Consider the following 18,474-nt stretch of genomic DNA (forward strand, 5'->3'; position numbering starts at 1 on the left):
ATCCCCACAGCCAATGCAATCCGACGGGACTCGGGCAGAAATCATGTTCATGGATGAGCTAATGATTTGTTAACATGGCCTTTATCACTGTATATAATACTATCATTCTGTAGTATGAAACCACGTCTGGTCACAAAAAGAAGTATTTCAAACACTCGACTATGCGACGAGACAAAAACATTACAACCATTATAAACGAGGCATTTGTTGCATCCAGTGGGGACATAATTACTGATTATAATTACTTATACTGTCTTTTTACGCGTTGCGTTGCATCGCAGACAGCGTCTGTGTATTATACATTGGTTTAACTAAGCAGACAGGGTGTCCTTTGGTAACCAGGAACAGACTACGTTTGGATGGGCTCAGTTGTTGTGTTGTTAATATGATTCATCTGAATTCTGAATCAGCCCTGTTAAATGCTTATGTGGCACGCTATGTTGTTATATGGTTACTTGATTAACAAACTGTAGTTAAATTATTAAGACTGTATTAAAAAATTTATTACGATTTTATTACCAAATATATCAGTTAATGTTGTAATAGTAATTTATATTCTCTGTTCTACAGTTCTATTATTTCTGGCACTCTAATTGTGTGTTGCGTTGGATGATTGTGGTTGGGTTTGTCACTGTCATGCTAATTTTGTGTTGCGTTGGTCTGTGAAAATAGGACAAATAAGCTGCCTTGTTTACACAAGGCACAAGTTACACTCCTGCGTCTTCACTATCCCCATACAAATCATCGACAAGCAAATTCGGACATTCACCTTCACGGTCACTAATTCATGATCTTTGTCTTTGGCAGCATCACGGTTAAAAAGCATCCCAGTAGCCTAAGTCATTGACTTGAAAAATCCATTATTATAAAAATAAAATTAACCTAAATAGTTTATACATTAAAAGTTTTGCCTAACATTTGGAGACCAGCAAGAATTATAATAATAAAAAATACTTTTTTTGTAATTCAGCTTGGAGAAATACTGAGATGATGTTAGCAAAATGCTGATGTTAACTAAAATGTCTCTGTGTGTGTATTTCAGACACTATCCGAAGACGTCATTCACCAGTGTTGCAGACACTCCGGAGAACCTGCGCCTGAAACAGCAAAGCAAGATGCAGAGCCAGGTATAACACGCCAGCAGTCGCATACTCTCTAATCACTCTAATCGATTCCTTATTTCTGTATGTTTCTGTGGCATTAGTCAGTGCACTCCTATGCATGAAATAATACTAAAAGAATGCATGAATCAAGTCATGATCATCTCCAGACCTCCACCTGCACCCTCCCCTAAGCGGGCTTTCACACTGAGCACGTTTGCTGTGCTCAGTGTGAAATTATCATTAATGCTATCTCTATTACTGTCAGAAAAAAAGGAACAAGCTAATTTATGGGAAATACAAGTTTATCAGTAGCTATCAATCAACTAACATTTGTTCCCAAAGTAGCCTCTACTACGCAACAGCTTCATTGAGACTAGTTTGCTACCATTATTTGCAACATTACTCATTTTATTGTATTTTTTTTAAATATATTATTTACCATTCATTTATTGCTAGCTAATTACAAAATCACACAAATCAGGGTTTTAAACTGTGTTTAGACCCAAACAGATTAAATAAAATAAATAGAAAATAAAATAATATTTAGTTTGATCTTCTGAGGTTAAAAATAAAGATTTTTTAAATGTTATGCACCTGCTTTCACTGACCATTCATTGAAATAAAAAAGAAAAAGAAATAAGAGTTTTGAAGGCCTTTTTACCCTGTGGAATGTGGAAAATGCCAAATGTTGTTTTTATGATTATCCATTAACTAAGCTACATATATGCTGATATAATATAAAGGAGGGAAGTATACTTGTGAACCTGTTACACACGAAATGAACAATTGCAATTTCTTGGATATTTGCTACTGATTTCTGTGTGTGTTTTTGTTGCAGGTGCTCTACAAGGAGGAATTTGAGAAGAACAAAGGAAAGGGCTTCAGCGTTGTGGCCGACACACCGGAGTTGCAGAGAATCAAGAAAACACAAGACCAAATCAGCAACGTAGGTCCAATACCTGTGTATTTCTCTCTTTTCACATATTACTCACTTTTCTGTGCTTCATATTTTCTCTTTTTTTAGCTGTTAAATTTGCTTTTTGTCTTGTGCTTCCCAAACTCTATCTATTACTCTCCAACAAACAGAAACATACACAGTTTATCGATCTTAATCTCCTTTATTTTTATATGAATGGTTAAAAAGAAGTAATAATTATTTGACCTTGATGGAGCATTTAGTCCCACCCTTCCTCTTCTTCTTTCACACCACACCTTTTCGCTGAAGTATCTGTGCTGGTTGCCTGGTAACATTTCTCACCTAACTTCCTTTTTGCAATGTCATTTCCTGTCAGTATGAAAGCAAGACACCACTTCATATTCTGGCTAAGGAGACACCTTGTGGATGGTGCAGGAATTGCTAGTAATTGTCACCCTGGCTCAGAATAAAGTTTAATTAAATTAAAAGCTCTTGCTGAAACCACCACTTTACAAAATGAAGGACTGTTTTCTGAGTGGTTTAATTATGAGATAGCACTGCATCAGTATGTCTCATGCACTCTATATTTTATTTTTTTTTGTTCCTCGCCACAATTTCCTACAGTTAATTCAGTCTGAACTGCTTACCCAAAGAGCCCACTGCTGTGGAAGCGATTCTCTCAGTTTGAGGGTGTGTCTGTAAAATGGACAGCAGTGAGGTTGTCTTCATTGTGCTCTATGATTGGTTTTAGTACACTGTCAATGAAGTCATCATACACTACCATTCAAAGGTTTGGGGTCAGAATTTAAAGACTGGAGTAATGATGACTGCTGAAAATTAATTATTTTAATTTGGAATAAACGTTCACAAATTTGCTGTTTTTACTGTATTATTAATCAAATAAATGCAGCCTTGTTGAGCATAAGATTGAAAAACATAAATTCTTACAGACTCCAAACTTGCACTATCACCTTTGGAAAAATACCAACTTTATTTGCATAATTGATCCATACAATATCAATTAAAAATATTTTAACACATTAGCTACATTTATTTGTGCTTGTATTGGGCCTATAAAACAATCAATTTTTTCGGATGGCCTTTTTTTTTTTCCCTTGTCCTGCCAACATTTTAACTAGCTTTGCTACATTACAAATTATCATACATTATAAAATTATACATTTTCATGCGTCAGAAAAATGTAATTAAAATATTTAACTTTTTCTTTACGAGTCAAGTCAAGTTTATTTGTACAGCGCTTTTCACGATACAAATCATTGCAAAGCAACTTTACAGCAAATTAAGTTTCTACAATATTTAGTGGTAGCTTATCAGTGGTGACTGTCAGTTAATGTACATATGGCAGAAATGTACGGAAAAATGCGACCTTAGGGAGCGTGATGGATTGTGGCGTGGTAGAAGACAAGTTAGGTACGCATGAGCTAACCCATTAAGGGCCTTTTAGGCAAGTAATAATATTTTGTACAGTACAGTTTCACATCTCATTGGATGTGGGTCAGTGGGTAACAATGCTTAATCATGAGAATTCTGGTCATTCCATACGTCTGACCATTTGCATCATGTGTTGAAACTGAAATCTAGAAAAGGCTCCTCTTTTTCAACTGGACATTCCTAAAACTGTATGAAAAGGACGGAGCCTTTTGATACTTACAGTGCATATTCACTTAAGCTCCTTCACATTCCTCTAGCCCTTTACAGAATTAATTAGAATATATGAGTGTACTTTTGTTCTGCTGCTCTTGCTTTTAAAAATGCGGGGAAATAGTAATGTATTTTGTTCTTCATAAAGGGAAAAAAAGAAATGATATAGTCACTCAGCAAGCGAGGAGCAGAACAGCATTGTAGAATAGTGAGAGAAGAGAGGAGCCCAAGCACAATTCTATGGACCATTTTAGCTTTGGATTTTAATCATTCCATTGGTTCTGTTCCATTCTGGTTCTGGAACATTCCATGTGCATTGTATCTCAGAGCTGTTCTGTAAGATGTTGTTATTGATGTTTTTGTTTGTTTTTTCCTCATATCATTGCTTATTCTCATTGCCTTGCTGGTATTGTACGAGACAGAATTTTAATGTCAATTTATCAATATCAGTGGAATAAAAAAATTTTTTTGTATACCAAGGCAGGCGGGTTTGTCAAACGGACGGAATTGTTAGCAACGGTATTAGAATGTTAATTAGAAGAGCCTAGCATGTATTTCTCTCTAACTGGAAACAATGTTGCTGTGCAAAGACTCTAATGAGATTCTACTGATTATTGTTCTCTAAAATGCCAAAATATAGATGCAGAGAATGATCAAAGTAAGTGTTTTGCTTTCTCAAGATACTATTTCCACTATTGCTACTTCAAAGATTTTTACTCTTCTGTAAAACATTCTCCAGAATTTCTTTAATGTCTTATCAGTCCACCGTCACCAATGTTTCTTCAGTTCTTTACAACACCCCCCAAACACCTTATTCTGCACATTATAACCATTCCGTATTTAAAAAGCTATTGCACTTTTCCCAGCACATGATGTTGTAGTATTTATTATGTGCAGTTGACATTCAAAGGTTTGTGGTCTGTAAGATTTTTAAATGTTTTTGAAAAAAAGTGTCTTATACTCACTAAGCCTGCATTCATTTAATCAAAAATACAATAAAAAAAAAAACAAATACCGCAAAATACATTTATAATTTAAAATACGTTTTTTTTATTTTAATATATTTTAAAATGTAATATATTCCTTTGATTTTAATGCAGAATTTTCAGCATTATTACTCGAATCTTAAGTGACACATGATCCTTCAGAAATCAGTCTAAAATGCTGATTTGGTGCTCAAGATATATTATGTCGAAGCAGTTGTGCTGCTTAATATTATAACAATATAATAATATAACATCAATTAATATAACATTATAAATGTCTTTACTGTCACTTTTGATTGATTTAATGCAAACTTGTTAAAAAAAAGAATGATTAATTTCTTTAAAAGAAACAAACTTTCTGACCCCAAACTTTTAAATTGTCGTCTAGTTGCAAATTGTAATCCACGAGATTCTGTGTACTGTCCAATAAGGTTTTTGGTCCAATAAGTAATATCTCTGTCTTACCGAATTTAATAGGAGAAAATTATTTTTCTCCAACAAATACTTTGCTGACAATTTTACAGCCGTTATCTTCATGATTCATGCATACATTTTTGTTAGAAATTGATGTCATATGTTGCGTATGTTTATCATTTTCAACCTGTCTAACAGCTCCAAGACATCTGCTTTTTATAACAAATAATTCTCACAATTTTGACTGTTGTCCAGCTAAATAATCACTCACTTTGGTGACATATTTTGCAGAATTCACAACGTTAAGCACATCACAGTAAACTAAATGTTAATGTTTGCATGTATATTTATGTATGTCTGTTCTGACACACTGTGTATGTGTAAAATGTGTGTTTTAGATTAAGTACCATGAGGAATTTGAGAAGAGCCGAATGGGAGGGGAAGGCACGCCTCAGTACCCGCAGACACCTCAACAAAACACAACTCCAGGTACAACTCGCTGGTTGTCTGTTCTTCTGGATGATCATTAAAATCTCAATTTCACATGGGCCATAAAATAAACACATTTTTCTCTCATAGCATATCAACCCAAGGCAGCATCTCAGAACTATCACTATGAGCCCAAGCCTGTGCATCAGGCCGCTGCCGCCCCTCCTCACAGCTCTGGGGTAATAAACTCTCTTACACGCACTGTCCTTTACACTCCTTCTTTTCAAGTCCTTACTGTCCTCTTTGTGTGCTTTGCAGAAGCGCTACCGAGCAGTGTATGACTACACCGCAGCTGATGAGGACGAGGTGTCGTTCCTGGATGGCGACGTGATCATGGACGTGCAGCAGATCGATGAGGGGTGGATGTACGGAAGAGTGGAGCGCACCGGCCAGCAGGGGATGCTGCCGGCTAACTATGTAGAGGTCATCTGAACATAAGAGAGAGAAAGTTGAAAGGGTGGAAAAGAAAAAGAGGGGGTTGCGGCGGAGAGATGCAGATGATTAGCCGAGTGCCATCTCACCTTTCAAGATCTCATCTTTTTCCTCTTCTTTTCCTGCACTAACTGTCCTATCAGGGGTCAGCCTCTATGACCCGGTCATGATCCAAAACAAACATAGTTCAGTACGTAATCATACACAGCAACAGCGCATATACGCACTCACATAAATAGTGAATGATTTACGACTTTCGTCCATGTCTTTCTCTCTGTCTTTTGCTTTTGCTGTTTGTCTTATTAGTAAGTGTTTCCTCAGTCCTGGAAAGGTGCTGTCACAAGTGGCACTTAAGTCTTAACTTGTTAAAAAAAAGAATGATTAATTTCTTTAAAAGAAACAAACTTTCTGACCCCAAACTTTTAAATTGTAAAGCATATGGATATGGTATATGGATTCTCATGTGCTTTTACCTTTGTAAAACAATTGTGCAGTGCAGTGTTTTCCTTTTGGCAAGACATTAAGGGATACAAGATATCTAAATATCCAAAATTTATCCAAGATTGCATAAATATCCAAATTAGCTCATGTAAATACTACAATCCTTATTAGTGCACTTTTGTTTTGACTGTCTTTTTATTCCAATGCATAAATCTTACAAGATTTAGCTCAAGTAGATTGTTCTTCTTTTACACATTTTGGTGGAAAATCTATGACAGTATGTAGCATAATGTCTCACTGTTAGTAATGGTCATTATTGAATGACAGATCATCCAAAAATAAACAGGAAGGTTGTTGAAAAGGAACTAAAATTTGGAAAATATGGGGGGAAAATATGACTCTCATGTCAAAAAAACTTGCATGTGTTGTGTAAACTCGGTGCTTACCCTCATGCAAGTCATGGTTTTTATTGTGTGAATCTAAACATGCATTTGGAGTCAAAACTCCTGAGAATCAGACACGTCCCTCTCAACTTTCAAATGGAACGCAATTGTCTGCCTAACTAATTTAATCTTTTGTCTCTGATAAGCACTCAAATTCTATAGGTCCCATATAAAATATGACTGGTTTTATTGTCTTCATTTTTCCGTATAGTACAGCCTGGATTGCTCCTAATAAGACAATTTTGCACCCTACAAAAGAGGACGCACTTTCAGAATCCAATTTACAGCGCTTGGCCCCAGTTATTGCTTGCTGCATCTTTCTATAAGGGAGGACAGTAGTGCGCCAGTCCAGTCCAGCGGACACAGCCGTTATCGCTACTACAGGGTGACCGAGCGTCCTCCGCATCTTTTGGACCCGCTGCTCTGCCAACATCATGCTGGACGTCCTAATGTTGATGTTCTTCGCCATCGTCGGCCTTGTGTTCCTGTCCTACATCATCTACATGCTGTGATCACGGCAGCATCGATGGACCGTCGTGAGAGCGGATGCGTGATTCACGTCCTCGGGAGGGATTTGAGCTCAAAGGTTGGCGATGGATTTTTTGCTAATTGTATTTTATCGAGGTAAAATAGCATTCTTTGTGCTGTTAATGTTGCCTGTCCTTGATGATTGTGGAATTGCAGACCGAAATATAGTAAGGTTTTGATTATGGTTAAATAATGTTAAAATACAAATTAATAATTAAGCCTATAATTTCAAAATGTAGCTGGATGCAGGCCTGCTGCGAAAAATAACACACTATATTATGTTGAGAATATTACTAGGCCTCTTTCTATGCGTGCCCACAGATGAAAGTGCCCCCTGTCCCGCTCATATTTGCACTGTATGTTGTTACACCGTACAGGAAGAAGCTCTGTTTGTGGGAACATGAGATGAGGAACAGCTGTAACGTGAATTCACTGGAGGAGGACGCAGGAGACGCTTACAAGATGAGACTTAACTCTTCCTTCTCATCTACCTACACCACACTATTATTTGCTTCCCTTTTATTCAGAAGAACCTATTCAAATATATTTTTCTTAAAGGTACAGGCCATGGCTGAAACAGCACCACAAAACTCTAAGATCTACGGCTGTCTGGCTATTATTTTTCCTTTTCTATTCTTCTGTGCAGAATTTCAGCAGACACCTATTTGCAAACTCCCAGTGTAGTTGACACTGTTATCAAATGCATGTATTTTATGTCAATGGATGTTCATAAATGACAGATTTTCAAAATAAAGAGCCTTGGTGAAGATGAAACGGCCTTTTGTGTAGAATCATTCATGTGTCATGAATGTATTAAACAGATGGTCAAACAGTCTACAGAATTATTTTTACATTCGTTTAGTTGCCTCTAAACATTTTGCATCTGTCTGGTCTAGTGTATATATAAAGTATATAGTGTATACACTGAATTTGCACTCTTTTGTTAATCAGTAGAAGAAAATAATGTTTTCCTTTCCAGGATTCGCTTACTATTCACTCTCCTTTATCCATTTTATAGTAACTACCCCTGTGTAAAATGTAGGTAGTATAATCTCAGGTGACTGTCATCAGCACCCAACATGCAGAGGAAGGAATACATGGAGTGCAACTTTCAGTATTTAGGTTCACACCAAAAATCACACAACTAAAAGGGATGTTCTCACACACACACACACACACACACACACATTACAGATCAATTAGCAGGTTTTAATATTACAGTAGTCTGTGCCCAAGAGTGAGTAACATAAAGTTACTTCCCCTCTGGACTCTCCAGCTCCAAGCCTAGGAGTCATGAGACTAAGCACATGACAATGTACACCTCATACAACGTCCACATTAAGTCGAAATAAAGTTTCTTCAACATTTCATTGGTATTTCAATGCTTCAGGAAACCTTTTTACAATTGTATTAATGGAGGTCTACAAATAGCTGTAGTAAATGCACTGAGAAAACTGGTCTATTGGATTTTGAGCTTTTTTAAAACAGAATATATGTTGTATCCTGCACTTTCACGAACTTATTTTATGAAATGGCTAATGCCATAAAAGATTTAAACTTATTCATATAATATGTGACCACCATCTGGTGGTTATAAAAGAATGAAACAAGTTCTACCAGATAAACAACTGGTTTACAAGTCTGTATTCCTATGATCTGGGAATGCATTCAAAGGTCGTAGTGGAATCCTGCAATGGAATATACCAAAACGCCTATAAAATAGGGGTGTCGTTCAAGTGACAAAACCACCCAATGCTCACACAAAACTAATAACGTGTATTTAATTCTACTAAAACGTCTAAAATAGCTCTCTGCGATCCCGTGATAGTCAGTCATTACAAAATCCTAGAAAGAAATATGTTGCGTATTCATAAGTTATCCCTGGAGAAGCGGAAACGGACCCTGCACTCATGGTTGATCATGTGACACTCTCCGTCTCGCCATTTTCTTCCTCTCCGCCGGCGATCAAGCTCCTGTCGGATTCGTGACCATCTCTTGCGCTCCGATCCTGACCTGTCAACCTAGAACAGAGCTTCTCTAGAGCCTAAACCTCCTAGACTGAAGCCTTCCTCCCTTTCTGCCTTTAGTTTTAGGTTTCTGAACGCGCAAGAAGAATGTCCGCCCAGAGCCCCCAGTACTCTCCCTTCTTCGCAGTGATGGGTGCCTCAGCAGCAATGGTGTTCAGTGGTAAGAGACACGTCATTTTAACCTTAAACTGAGTCTCCATCACTTTGAATGCTTTATTGAATGTATAGTCTGAGTTAAGCGACGCGGGTGGCTGTGAACGGCGTGGTGTACCTGTAAGTTAGTAAGAGAAGAGATGCGAAGGTTTCCATCACTGCACATGACGCCTCAGTTGACGTAATGTCTATAAATTATTTATTTCGTTTCATTATTTCCTAAATTGTTACGGCTCACTGAACCCTGCGTGGTAAACTTAAGACGCTGTCGTGTCGAATGAGCCGAATCTCTCGTTTTAATGTTTGCGCAAGGACGTCGTTTATTTGATGTCCTCTAGTCTAAGCATATATGGCTGGAAACACGACCGATTTTTTTTTTTGTTATTATCACCATTTTATAATATCATATCCTCCATATATTGGTCTAGATTGTAACCGTAGCGTCGTCTGACTGATTAAGTGTCGTTGAGTTTTTTCAGCTCGACGCGAAATGCATTACTTAATTAACATAAACAGGTTTGCTCTTATCTAATGCTACAGCCCATTTTTAAAAGACGAGCCACACTTATTGTCTGTACTCAAACGACAGCCATTACTCTTAGCATTTATCACATTTTGAAGTGCCATGTTCCTCAGTCCCGGAAAGAGCCGAATAAATTTGACGCAACTCCTCAGCTTCCTACAAACGAAAGGGACTCGCTTCTGTAGTCATGTGACGGAGAACGAAAGCAGTTGACCACTGCCTCGATGCTTTGCTGACCTTGCCTTTTAAAGTCTTCAAAGCAAGACACCACAGGTGAATAGGGTAAAGCAGACATCAAGTTTTTTGAAATATTATGTTTAAATGAGCCATTAATTAAAGGGACCGTTCACCCCAAAATTAAAGTTCTGTCCTCATTTACTCCCCCTTCAAAGTGTTCCAAACCTGTCTGTGTTTCTTTCTTATGTTGAACACAAAAGAAGAAATTTTCCAAGCATCGACTTCCATAATAGGTAAAAAAAATACTGTTGAAGTCAGTGGTTTGATTGGCTGGATTTGAATACATTTCCAGAACAAAAATCTGAACATTGGATAAAGCCAGATTCAAAATTATTAAAGGTTTTTACAGAAGGGATTTAGAATGTCCCTTTCTTTTTTTAGAAAATACTGTCAACAGTCAGGAAAAGAAAATTAGGAAATAATCTATAAAAATCATGTGAATGACCTATAAACACACCCCTCTGTAAAAACCATCAGAATATAGTTAGGAATAAAACTAGTGTAAATTTTGGTGTATGAAAGTGCTACTGAAGTGGGGATTTCTGTCTCGGTGCAGGAGAAAAAAACTCATCTTGAGAAAACAGCCATTAAATGTAATGCAGTTGAAATTTAAAGATGCAAATAGACAAAGTGTAATACAATAAACACTTACATGTGTACTTTGGATGTTTTCTTTCCACTAGTCTGAAAGAAAACAAGTTATGGAAGCGAAATTGCTCAAAATTGACCAGTGCATGAAAAACTACGGTTTTGCCTATAGTGTCTCAGCTTAAAATGGCTACAAAGTATTCCTGGAACAGCTGGTTTGTATTTGGGGGGTTGATATTTAAGACATATGTGTTAGAATGATGTTCATTAGTTGGGTATTTACGTGTGCCTTGTCCTGTAGTCATTCAACTTTAGCCCATTATAAGTGCTTGTTTTCACTCCCTTTGTCTCTTTGCACATGTTAATTGCCATTTTCTCTCTTTTTAGCATTGGGTGCTGCATATGGGACGGCCAAGAGTGGCACAGGCATTGCTGCCATGTCAGTGATGCGGCCGGAGCTGATCATGAAGTCCATCATTCCCGTGGTCATGGCAGGTATCATTGCCATCTACGGCCTGGTGGTGGCTGTACTTATTGCCAACAACATCTCTGAGACTGTCACACTCTACAAGTGAGTCACACACTTCACTTGTGTCTTGTCTGCTTAGGATTTTCCTACAAGTCCCTCTCAGCTTTCTCAGAAACAAAAAAATAGCATACATTTTATTGGTGGCTGAGTAATGTTATTCAAACAACTGCCTATAATATCTGTTTGATATGATACGAATAATCTAGATATACAGTGGGTACGGAAAGTATTCAGACCCCCTTAAATTTTTCACTCTTTGTTATATTGCAGCCATTTGCTAAAATCATTTAAGTTAATTTTTTTTCCTCATTAATGTACACACAGCACCCCATATTGACAGAAAAACACAGAATCGTTGACATTTTTGCAGATTTATTAAAAAAGAAAAACTGAAATATCACATGGTCCTAAGTATTCAGACCCTTTGCTCAGTATTTAGTAGAAGCACCCTTTTGATCTAATACAGCCATGAGTCTTTTTGGGAAAGATGCAACAAGTTTTTCACACCTGGATTTGGGGATCCTCTGCCATTCCTCCTTGCAGATCCTCTCCAGTTCTGTCAGGTTGGATGGTAAACGTTGGTGGACAGCCATTTATTTAAGGGGGTCTGAATACTTTCCGTACCCACTGTAACACTATATTAGAATTTATAGGTTGCGAGAGTATATAAACAACTAAAGAGGCTCTTACTGTATCTGTACATGGAGGTGAAAGGGTTTTGTTCATTTTTAAAATTACCTTTTTTTTTTTCTTTTCTTTTTTTTTTTAAATGGAAAGGTCTTAATGACTACATTTTATTGACTTCATAATGTTTAATAAATACAATATATTGGTACAAAAAAGATATAACACTATATTAGAAGAGATGGATAGTTAAGAGTATATAAACAATTAAAGAGACTTTTAATTTATCTTTACGTATTTGGTATTGTTTATTATTATTATTATTATATTCTCTTGGTTATAATTGAAAAATCCAAATTACTTTCTACATTATATTGTCTTTGCTAAAGATATAACATTATTAGAATTGATAGTGAGTATATATAGATATGTGACCCTGGATCACAAAACCAGTCTTAAGTCGCTGGGGTATATTTGTAGCAATTACAAACCATACAGCAATGGAAAGCTTATTTATTCAGTTTTCAAAAAATTGACCCGTATGACTGGTTTTGTGGTCCAGGTTCACATATATATACAGTTCTCAATGTGGGCTCTTCTATATTTTAGTCTTTAGTGTACTGGCACTTTTTCGTGTGTACCGGCATTTCTGACATGTTGCCGGTACTCAGTCAAAGCGTCAGTAGTCTCAGCCTCAGACGTCACGCCCACGCACCGTTGGCTAAACATCTGATGCATATGGCACACAAAAGTGGAAACACTTCAGGAGTTTCGAAGTCGTCATCGGATTGGTTGAATTATACAGGATTTCCGGGAGACATGTGTGTCGCATTCTTTAATGTTCCACCTGGAAACAATGATGCCGTGATGCTAGGCTTGCCGCGATAGACGGTGCTGACGGTGATACCGGTGTTAAGCCGCAACACCGGTTGCGTCACTTTCCCACCGTGTCATCGACCCCCACCATCGTTTTGATTTTTTATAGTAATAAAAATCATTTAGTTCAGTAAAAGAACAGACACTACAATTAAAAACTGAACGCGGCTGCTCAATGCGGTTGAACGACAGTTGCATCACAGATCAGATTTAATTTCTCCAGTGAGGAGAGTGAGGAGAGCTGACTGACAAGAACAGTGAGGTGAGACAGACAAGACGATCGCGGATGATTTATTTTAGATACGAAGTGCAAAAGTGCCTGTTTGGCAATATTTTGGATTTTGAAAAGCCTGTTGACTTTTGCCGTTTATCTAAGGTGATTTTGGAAGTTTTTTTTAAACATTTGTTTCTTATTTAATTGGTTCCACATTGTTTGCTGATTTTTACTTTATTTAAACTTTGTGTCATTTATTTATTTTATTTGACATCAAGGTGTATGCCGTTTGCTAATAAACGTTCTGTTTCTTATTTATTTGGTTATATATTATACATGTTTACTTGTTTCCAGTTTTGTACATTTAAACTTTATGTAAGTTATTTGTTATTTTATATTAGGCATAGCCTGCCCTATAGCATGGTGTATTTTTATTTGTTTTGTTAATGAAAGTTCTATGTTTTATATATACTCTAAAGTGAGTTTGACATTGTATTTTGTTGTTGCATTCAAGCAATTGACGCCTAAATGCCGCTAATTTGAAAGTGAAAGTAAAATGCGCACGGCTTTTAAGCTATTTAAAAGCGAAGGAAAAGAGGGAACACCCCCGCGGTGATACCGGTATTACCGGTGTTGTCACACGTCGATTAACCGGCGGGGAACCGTGGCGCCATACCCTCTCACGAAAGAAGACGTCGTGTTTACAACTGTGACGACGAGCGCTTATCAGGATCAACTAAACACTGGATTTTCAAAAGTATGTGAAATATTTTGTTTGACATGTCGGTCAAACGGCCTCATGGGCGGGCCTTGGCCAATGAAAGCTGCCATGGATTCCAGACCTTCAGCCGTCAGTCTGAAGGGCTGGCTACGCGAGACTAAAGCGTCAGTGTCTGGGTGATTAGAAATGACACTATATAAATCACACTACCCAGGACGGGTCACCTCTCATCTCGACAAATCAAGTGAACGAATGCAAGCGGAGTCAGTCTACCTCGGGTTGTCAATGAGCACGTTTACATGCACGTTCTTAAGCCGATTATGCTTAATAAGCCGAAAACGCACTTGGTCATGTAAACGCGGTAACCCGTTTTCTTTTATCGGAGTAAGGTCATAAACGACGTAAGCGTAAACCGATTTGAACAGGTAGTTTTTTGCCTCTTACTCCGATTTCGCACGGCATGTAAACACAATAACCCGCTTTCTGTCGGCTTATTGAAGTGTGCATGTGTGTTACGTGACAGGAACGCATCGTTAGTGCAGATTTAAGCGCATCTAGACCGAGCAAACGTCTTGCAGTAAAGAAAGAAGGAAATATATCACAAAAGCAGACTTTTTCATTTGACTCAGAAAATTATAAAAATGTGTTCTCATCTCGTGCAGCAGAAGTAGAAGTGGTTCAGTCACAATGCTGCGTTTATAACTGCATGAGAGGATAATATATGAGCTGTAAGTTTCCCGACATGTTGCAAGTTGACATGTTGCAAGCTTAATTTAGCATCACAACTGACAAATGTATTGAATACTCGGAGTCAGATACGCAAATGATTATATTTTGACGTCACTACAGGGAAATAACCTGATTTATTAATGAAGTCATGTAAACGCAGCTTACTTGCGTTGTCAGGTTACTGATGTGCATGTAAACGAGGAAAACTGGTTATTTTAATAAGCTGATATTTGTGAGTTATCAGCTTACTGGTGTGCATGTAAACGTGCTCATAATGTGTGGGGCCCGCAGAGTAGTAGAATAATAATTAATTATTGATTACTAATTTGAATCAGTACATTATAACGAAAACAATACCTTAAAAATGAAAAGAAGCAGGTTTTTGCTAACACATCATTTCAAACCGGTAAACTCCTGAAAAGTCCAAGTAAGCGAATTCAATCAGTAAGTTCAAAACAGCGCTAATGCAGAGAAAACATGTCCGATTTCATCAGAGATTGCGGAGAGAATAGTGACTTATGTCCAGATATTAGTAAATGATTGTTTTTAGTGTGTATTTTGCTTAAAAGCACGAGTGTTTTATACTGGATGGTGGCTGACATGGGGGGGAAATCACGATGTCTGCTTTTTTTGCCAAAAACCTCCATTTGGGGACGTCCTCATTTGTAACACTGGTATAAAAATAAAGTAATTTTTTTTTTTTTAAATTGTAAAAATGCAGAAAGTTTTCTGTGAGGGGTTGGGGTGGGTTTTGGTTAAAAAGTGTATAACTATCTGTATATAAAAACAATAGAAGTCTGTTATGTACCCATTTAGATTATTTCTTTGTTGTAACGAAAGAATTCTGATAAAAAAAAAATTTAACTATTTTTGTTCATTAAAAAAGATATACCGGGGATTGGGCACAGAATGATTTAGTAAAGATATTCCTGTCGGCATATAGGGCAAATACTATTAGTAAGGTGATCTCCAAATTTTATCATTGTTTTCAAAATTACAGATCAGATTCTACCTCATATGTCCGTATTAAATGGGAAAAGGAAGGAAACATTATTATAACAGAAGAGGCTTGGTTAAAAACGTGTAAATCCCAATGGGAAACCACAGGCTCACATCAGTGGAGGTTATTTGCATGGAAAAATTTAATTTGATTTTTTTATATCCCCTGCACAAAAAGTGCCATAGTGAAATAGGAATTAGGTGTTGGAGACACTGTAATTCAGAAGTAGCAAATCACCACCATATATTCTGGGCATGTCCAGTTATACACTTGTTTTGGAAAGACATACACCGGACATTGGAGGCCATATTCAAGATTAATATCCCATTTCAGTTTCATGTGTTATATTTGGGAATTCTGGATTTGCATGAAACAAATTATACATACCTATGGAGAATATTACTGGTTAAAAGCTATTAACCGCTAAAAAGGCTATTACTCGTAAATGGCTTCAACTTAATCCTCCCACTCTAGAAGAATGGAAAGCAATTGTAATTGAAATATGTAAGATGGATTTCCTCATTGTATATCATTCAGGTTCTGTAAGCATTACAAAACTGTATACTGAATGGCACAGGAAATCAGCTGATTTGATTGTAACTCATTTCTTTATTCTCTCAGAATTTTGTATTGTATCTTTTGACTTCCTTGACATAAAAAAAAGAAAGAAAAGAAAAAGATATACATATACAACTTTATATGAGAATATATAGACTCTGTTACTGTATCTGTACATAGAGGTGTAACGGTATTGTCCTTTTTGTAAATTATTGTTGTTATTAATGTTATTTTATGTAATTATTGTTTATATATTTTATTAGATAGTAATGAGAGAACCCCAATTTCTGTCTACGTTATATTGTCTTCATAATGTAAAAAATGTTGTTCCAAAAAAAACAAACATATAAATTTCAATTCTGTGTTTATCTCTCTCTTTAGGAGTTTCTTGCACCTTGGTGCCGGGCTGAGCGTCGGTCTGAGTGGTCTTGCAGCTGGCTTCGCCATTGGTATCGTGGGTGATGCAGGAGTGAGAGGCACAGCCCAGCAGCCTCGCTTGTTCGTGGGGATGATCCTTATCCTCATTTTCGCTGAGGTTCTGGGGCTCTACGGGCTAATTGTCGCTCTTATCCTGTCCACCAAGGGTTAATCGCTCTTATCATCTCTTACACATGAACAACCATCAAACACACACAAACACCAACACAAACATCCTCGAAATGATACACATTGAGTAACTTCACCACCCGAAACGATGAGAGAGGAATTTTTGCGTGCATGCATGTATCGTGAGTGTGCTGTTTGCAGGTGAATGTGTGATTGAACTTCCTCTCTGTGTATAGTAGCCTGATGTGCGTTCCCCCTGTAAATGCACTGTGTAGCTATTGCTCTCGTCCTGTGTGTGTTTAAATGGATGCCCTCTTTCTCATATGCTACACTTGTCATTCTTCTTTGTCAATTTTATTATCATTTGAAGAACAAATCAACCATCGTTTTGTTTTCTTACTTTTGGGACCATTCAAATTGAAACACTGATGTTGAGGGCCTAAATGTAAAAAAGATGGATTATTACCTGTTTTTTTTTCTGTTTTTGCGTATTATTTATGAAGATTGAGATGTTCATTAAACAGTTAAATGGATCAAAGTCTTTATTAAAAATTATGATTATGTAAGTACATTACATGAGCGTGTGTGTATCAGAAATTTATACATATATATCTGTATAGGTAGGTGAATTGCACTGTGGGAAATTTGTGGAGTTTCTTTGGGTATGTAATCATTGATTACCATGGAGACCGTTGTCTTAATCAAGGTATTGATGTGCAAGTTTACTAAGTGTGTGTGAAACGAATCGATGCACATGTGTGTCTGTGAGCGAGTCTGTGTTTTAACTCATAACGTGACATTCTTCAGACGTGTAGCGTTTTACCTGTAGTTGATACTGTTTCTGGTTCCATTCTTGGGTGAACACCAGCGCAGCTGGTCCAGTTTCCGAATAAAACTTCCTCACCCTAATTTCAGTTTCTTTTTATTCAAACATACGTGATATGATAATGGAAACATACTGCAGATGTTCAAAGTACAGGCCAATCCTTGGACTGTAACATATCCTGTCATTCAACTTTATCTTCATACAGGGTTCCCACGCTTCTTGAAAGTACTTTAATTTCAGACATATGGATTCAAGGCCTGGAAAGTACTTGAAAACAAACATGGGTCCTTGAAAGTGCTTGAATTAAATTTGAAATAAATTTTGTTTATGGCGCTATTTTAAAAAATTGTCCTATATGTTCTGTCAAAGACCGAACAAGCGGCACTAATGATTGGACGAATCTAGTGAGTCAGTGATTCACGATTACCCATTCATAAAGATTTCATTCCTGAATGAATCAACTGTTCAAACGAATCAATTTAATTAATGATTCAGTGATAAAATCAGTGACTTACCGCCACCTGCTGGTGGATTTAGTTTCATTTTTGCCACTATTTTCCAGAACTGCAACCTACCTGGAGTCTCCATAATTACAAGGTGTCAGGTTCTCAGAGACTTTGCTAAAAAATGACCCTCACTTAATTAGAATAACATGCTGAAGTGTTGTGAAATACATGAAGACTATTTTTCTAGGCTTTATGGACAGATAAGTTGAGAGTGACTCTTGAAGGACCAGCACCACATCCTGTTGTACCACTGTTCGAAGAATTGATCTTCCAGAATCTGGCAGTAAGTTTTAGGAGCTCATTTTTGTCAGTCTCTGCAAGACACAGTTCTCAGGATAGGAGATGGACTAAAAATGAACTCCCAAAACTTACTGCAACATGGAGCTAAGGAGAAAATGTAGAA

The 18,474-nt window shown here is 37.1% G+C and overlaps 2 protein-coding genes across 2 annotated transcripts in view; both read left to right on the forward strand.

Moving 5' to 3' along the window:
* The window catches only part of LOC107689048 (LIM and SH3 domain protein 1-like), a 14,246-nt gene extending 7,888 nt beyond the window's left edge, over positions 1-6,358 (forward strand). Inside the window, exons 3-7 of the mRNA XM_016486920.1 lie at positions 1,043-1,127; positions 1,942-2,049; positions 5,480-5,570; positions 5,661-5,749; positions 5,829-6,358. Coding sequence (XP_016342406.1) covers positions 1,043-1,127; positions 1,942-2,049; positions 5,480-5,570; positions 5,661-5,749; positions 5,829-6,002 — 547 coding nt within the window. The 3' untranslated portion in view covers positions 6,003-6,358. The remainder of the gene's footprint in view (positions 1-1,042; positions 1,128-1,941; positions 2,050-5,479; positions 5,571-5,660; positions 5,750-5,828) is intronic.
* A 2,953-nt stretch (positions 6,359-9,311) lies between these two features.
* Positions 9,312-17,648, forward strand: LOC107689051 (V-type proton ATPase 16 kDa proteolipid subunit-like). Its single transcript, XM_016486923.1, has 3 exons — positions 9,312-9,601; positions 11,330-11,513; positions 16,575-17,648. The coding sequence occupies exons 1-3, from the start codon at positions 9,529-9,531 to the stop codon at positions 16,780-16,782; spliced, it is 465 nt and encodes a 154-aa protein (XP_016342409.1). The 5' UTR covers positions 9,312-9,528; the 3' UTR covers positions 16,783-17,648.
* Positions 17,649-18,474: the final 826 nt, after the last annotated feature.

This window comes from Sinocyclocheilus anshuiensis, unplaced genomic scaffold (assembly GCF_001515605.1).
Source record: "Sinocyclocheilus anshuiensis isolate Anshui unplaced genomic scaffold, SAMN03320099.WGS_v1.1 scaffold653, whole genome shotgun sequence".
Lineage (NCBI taxonomy): Eukaryota > Metazoa > Chordata > Actinopteri > Cypriniformes > Cyprinidae > Sinocyclocheilus > Sinocyclocheilus anshuiensis.

Coding starts and splice junctions, on each gene's coding strand:
- LOC107689051 (XM_016486923.1), top strand. CDS start 9,529: ATGTCCGCCCAGAGCCCCCAGTACTCTCCCTTCTTCGCAGTGATGGGT. Junction 9,602..11,329: donor AGCAGCAATGGTGTTCAGTG/GTAAGAGACACG, acceptor CTCTCTTTTTAG/CATTGGGTGCTGCATATGGG. Junction 11,514..16,574: donor GAGACTGTCACACTCTACAA/GTGAGTCACACA, acceptor CTCTCTCTTTAG/GAGTTTCTTGCACCTTGGTG.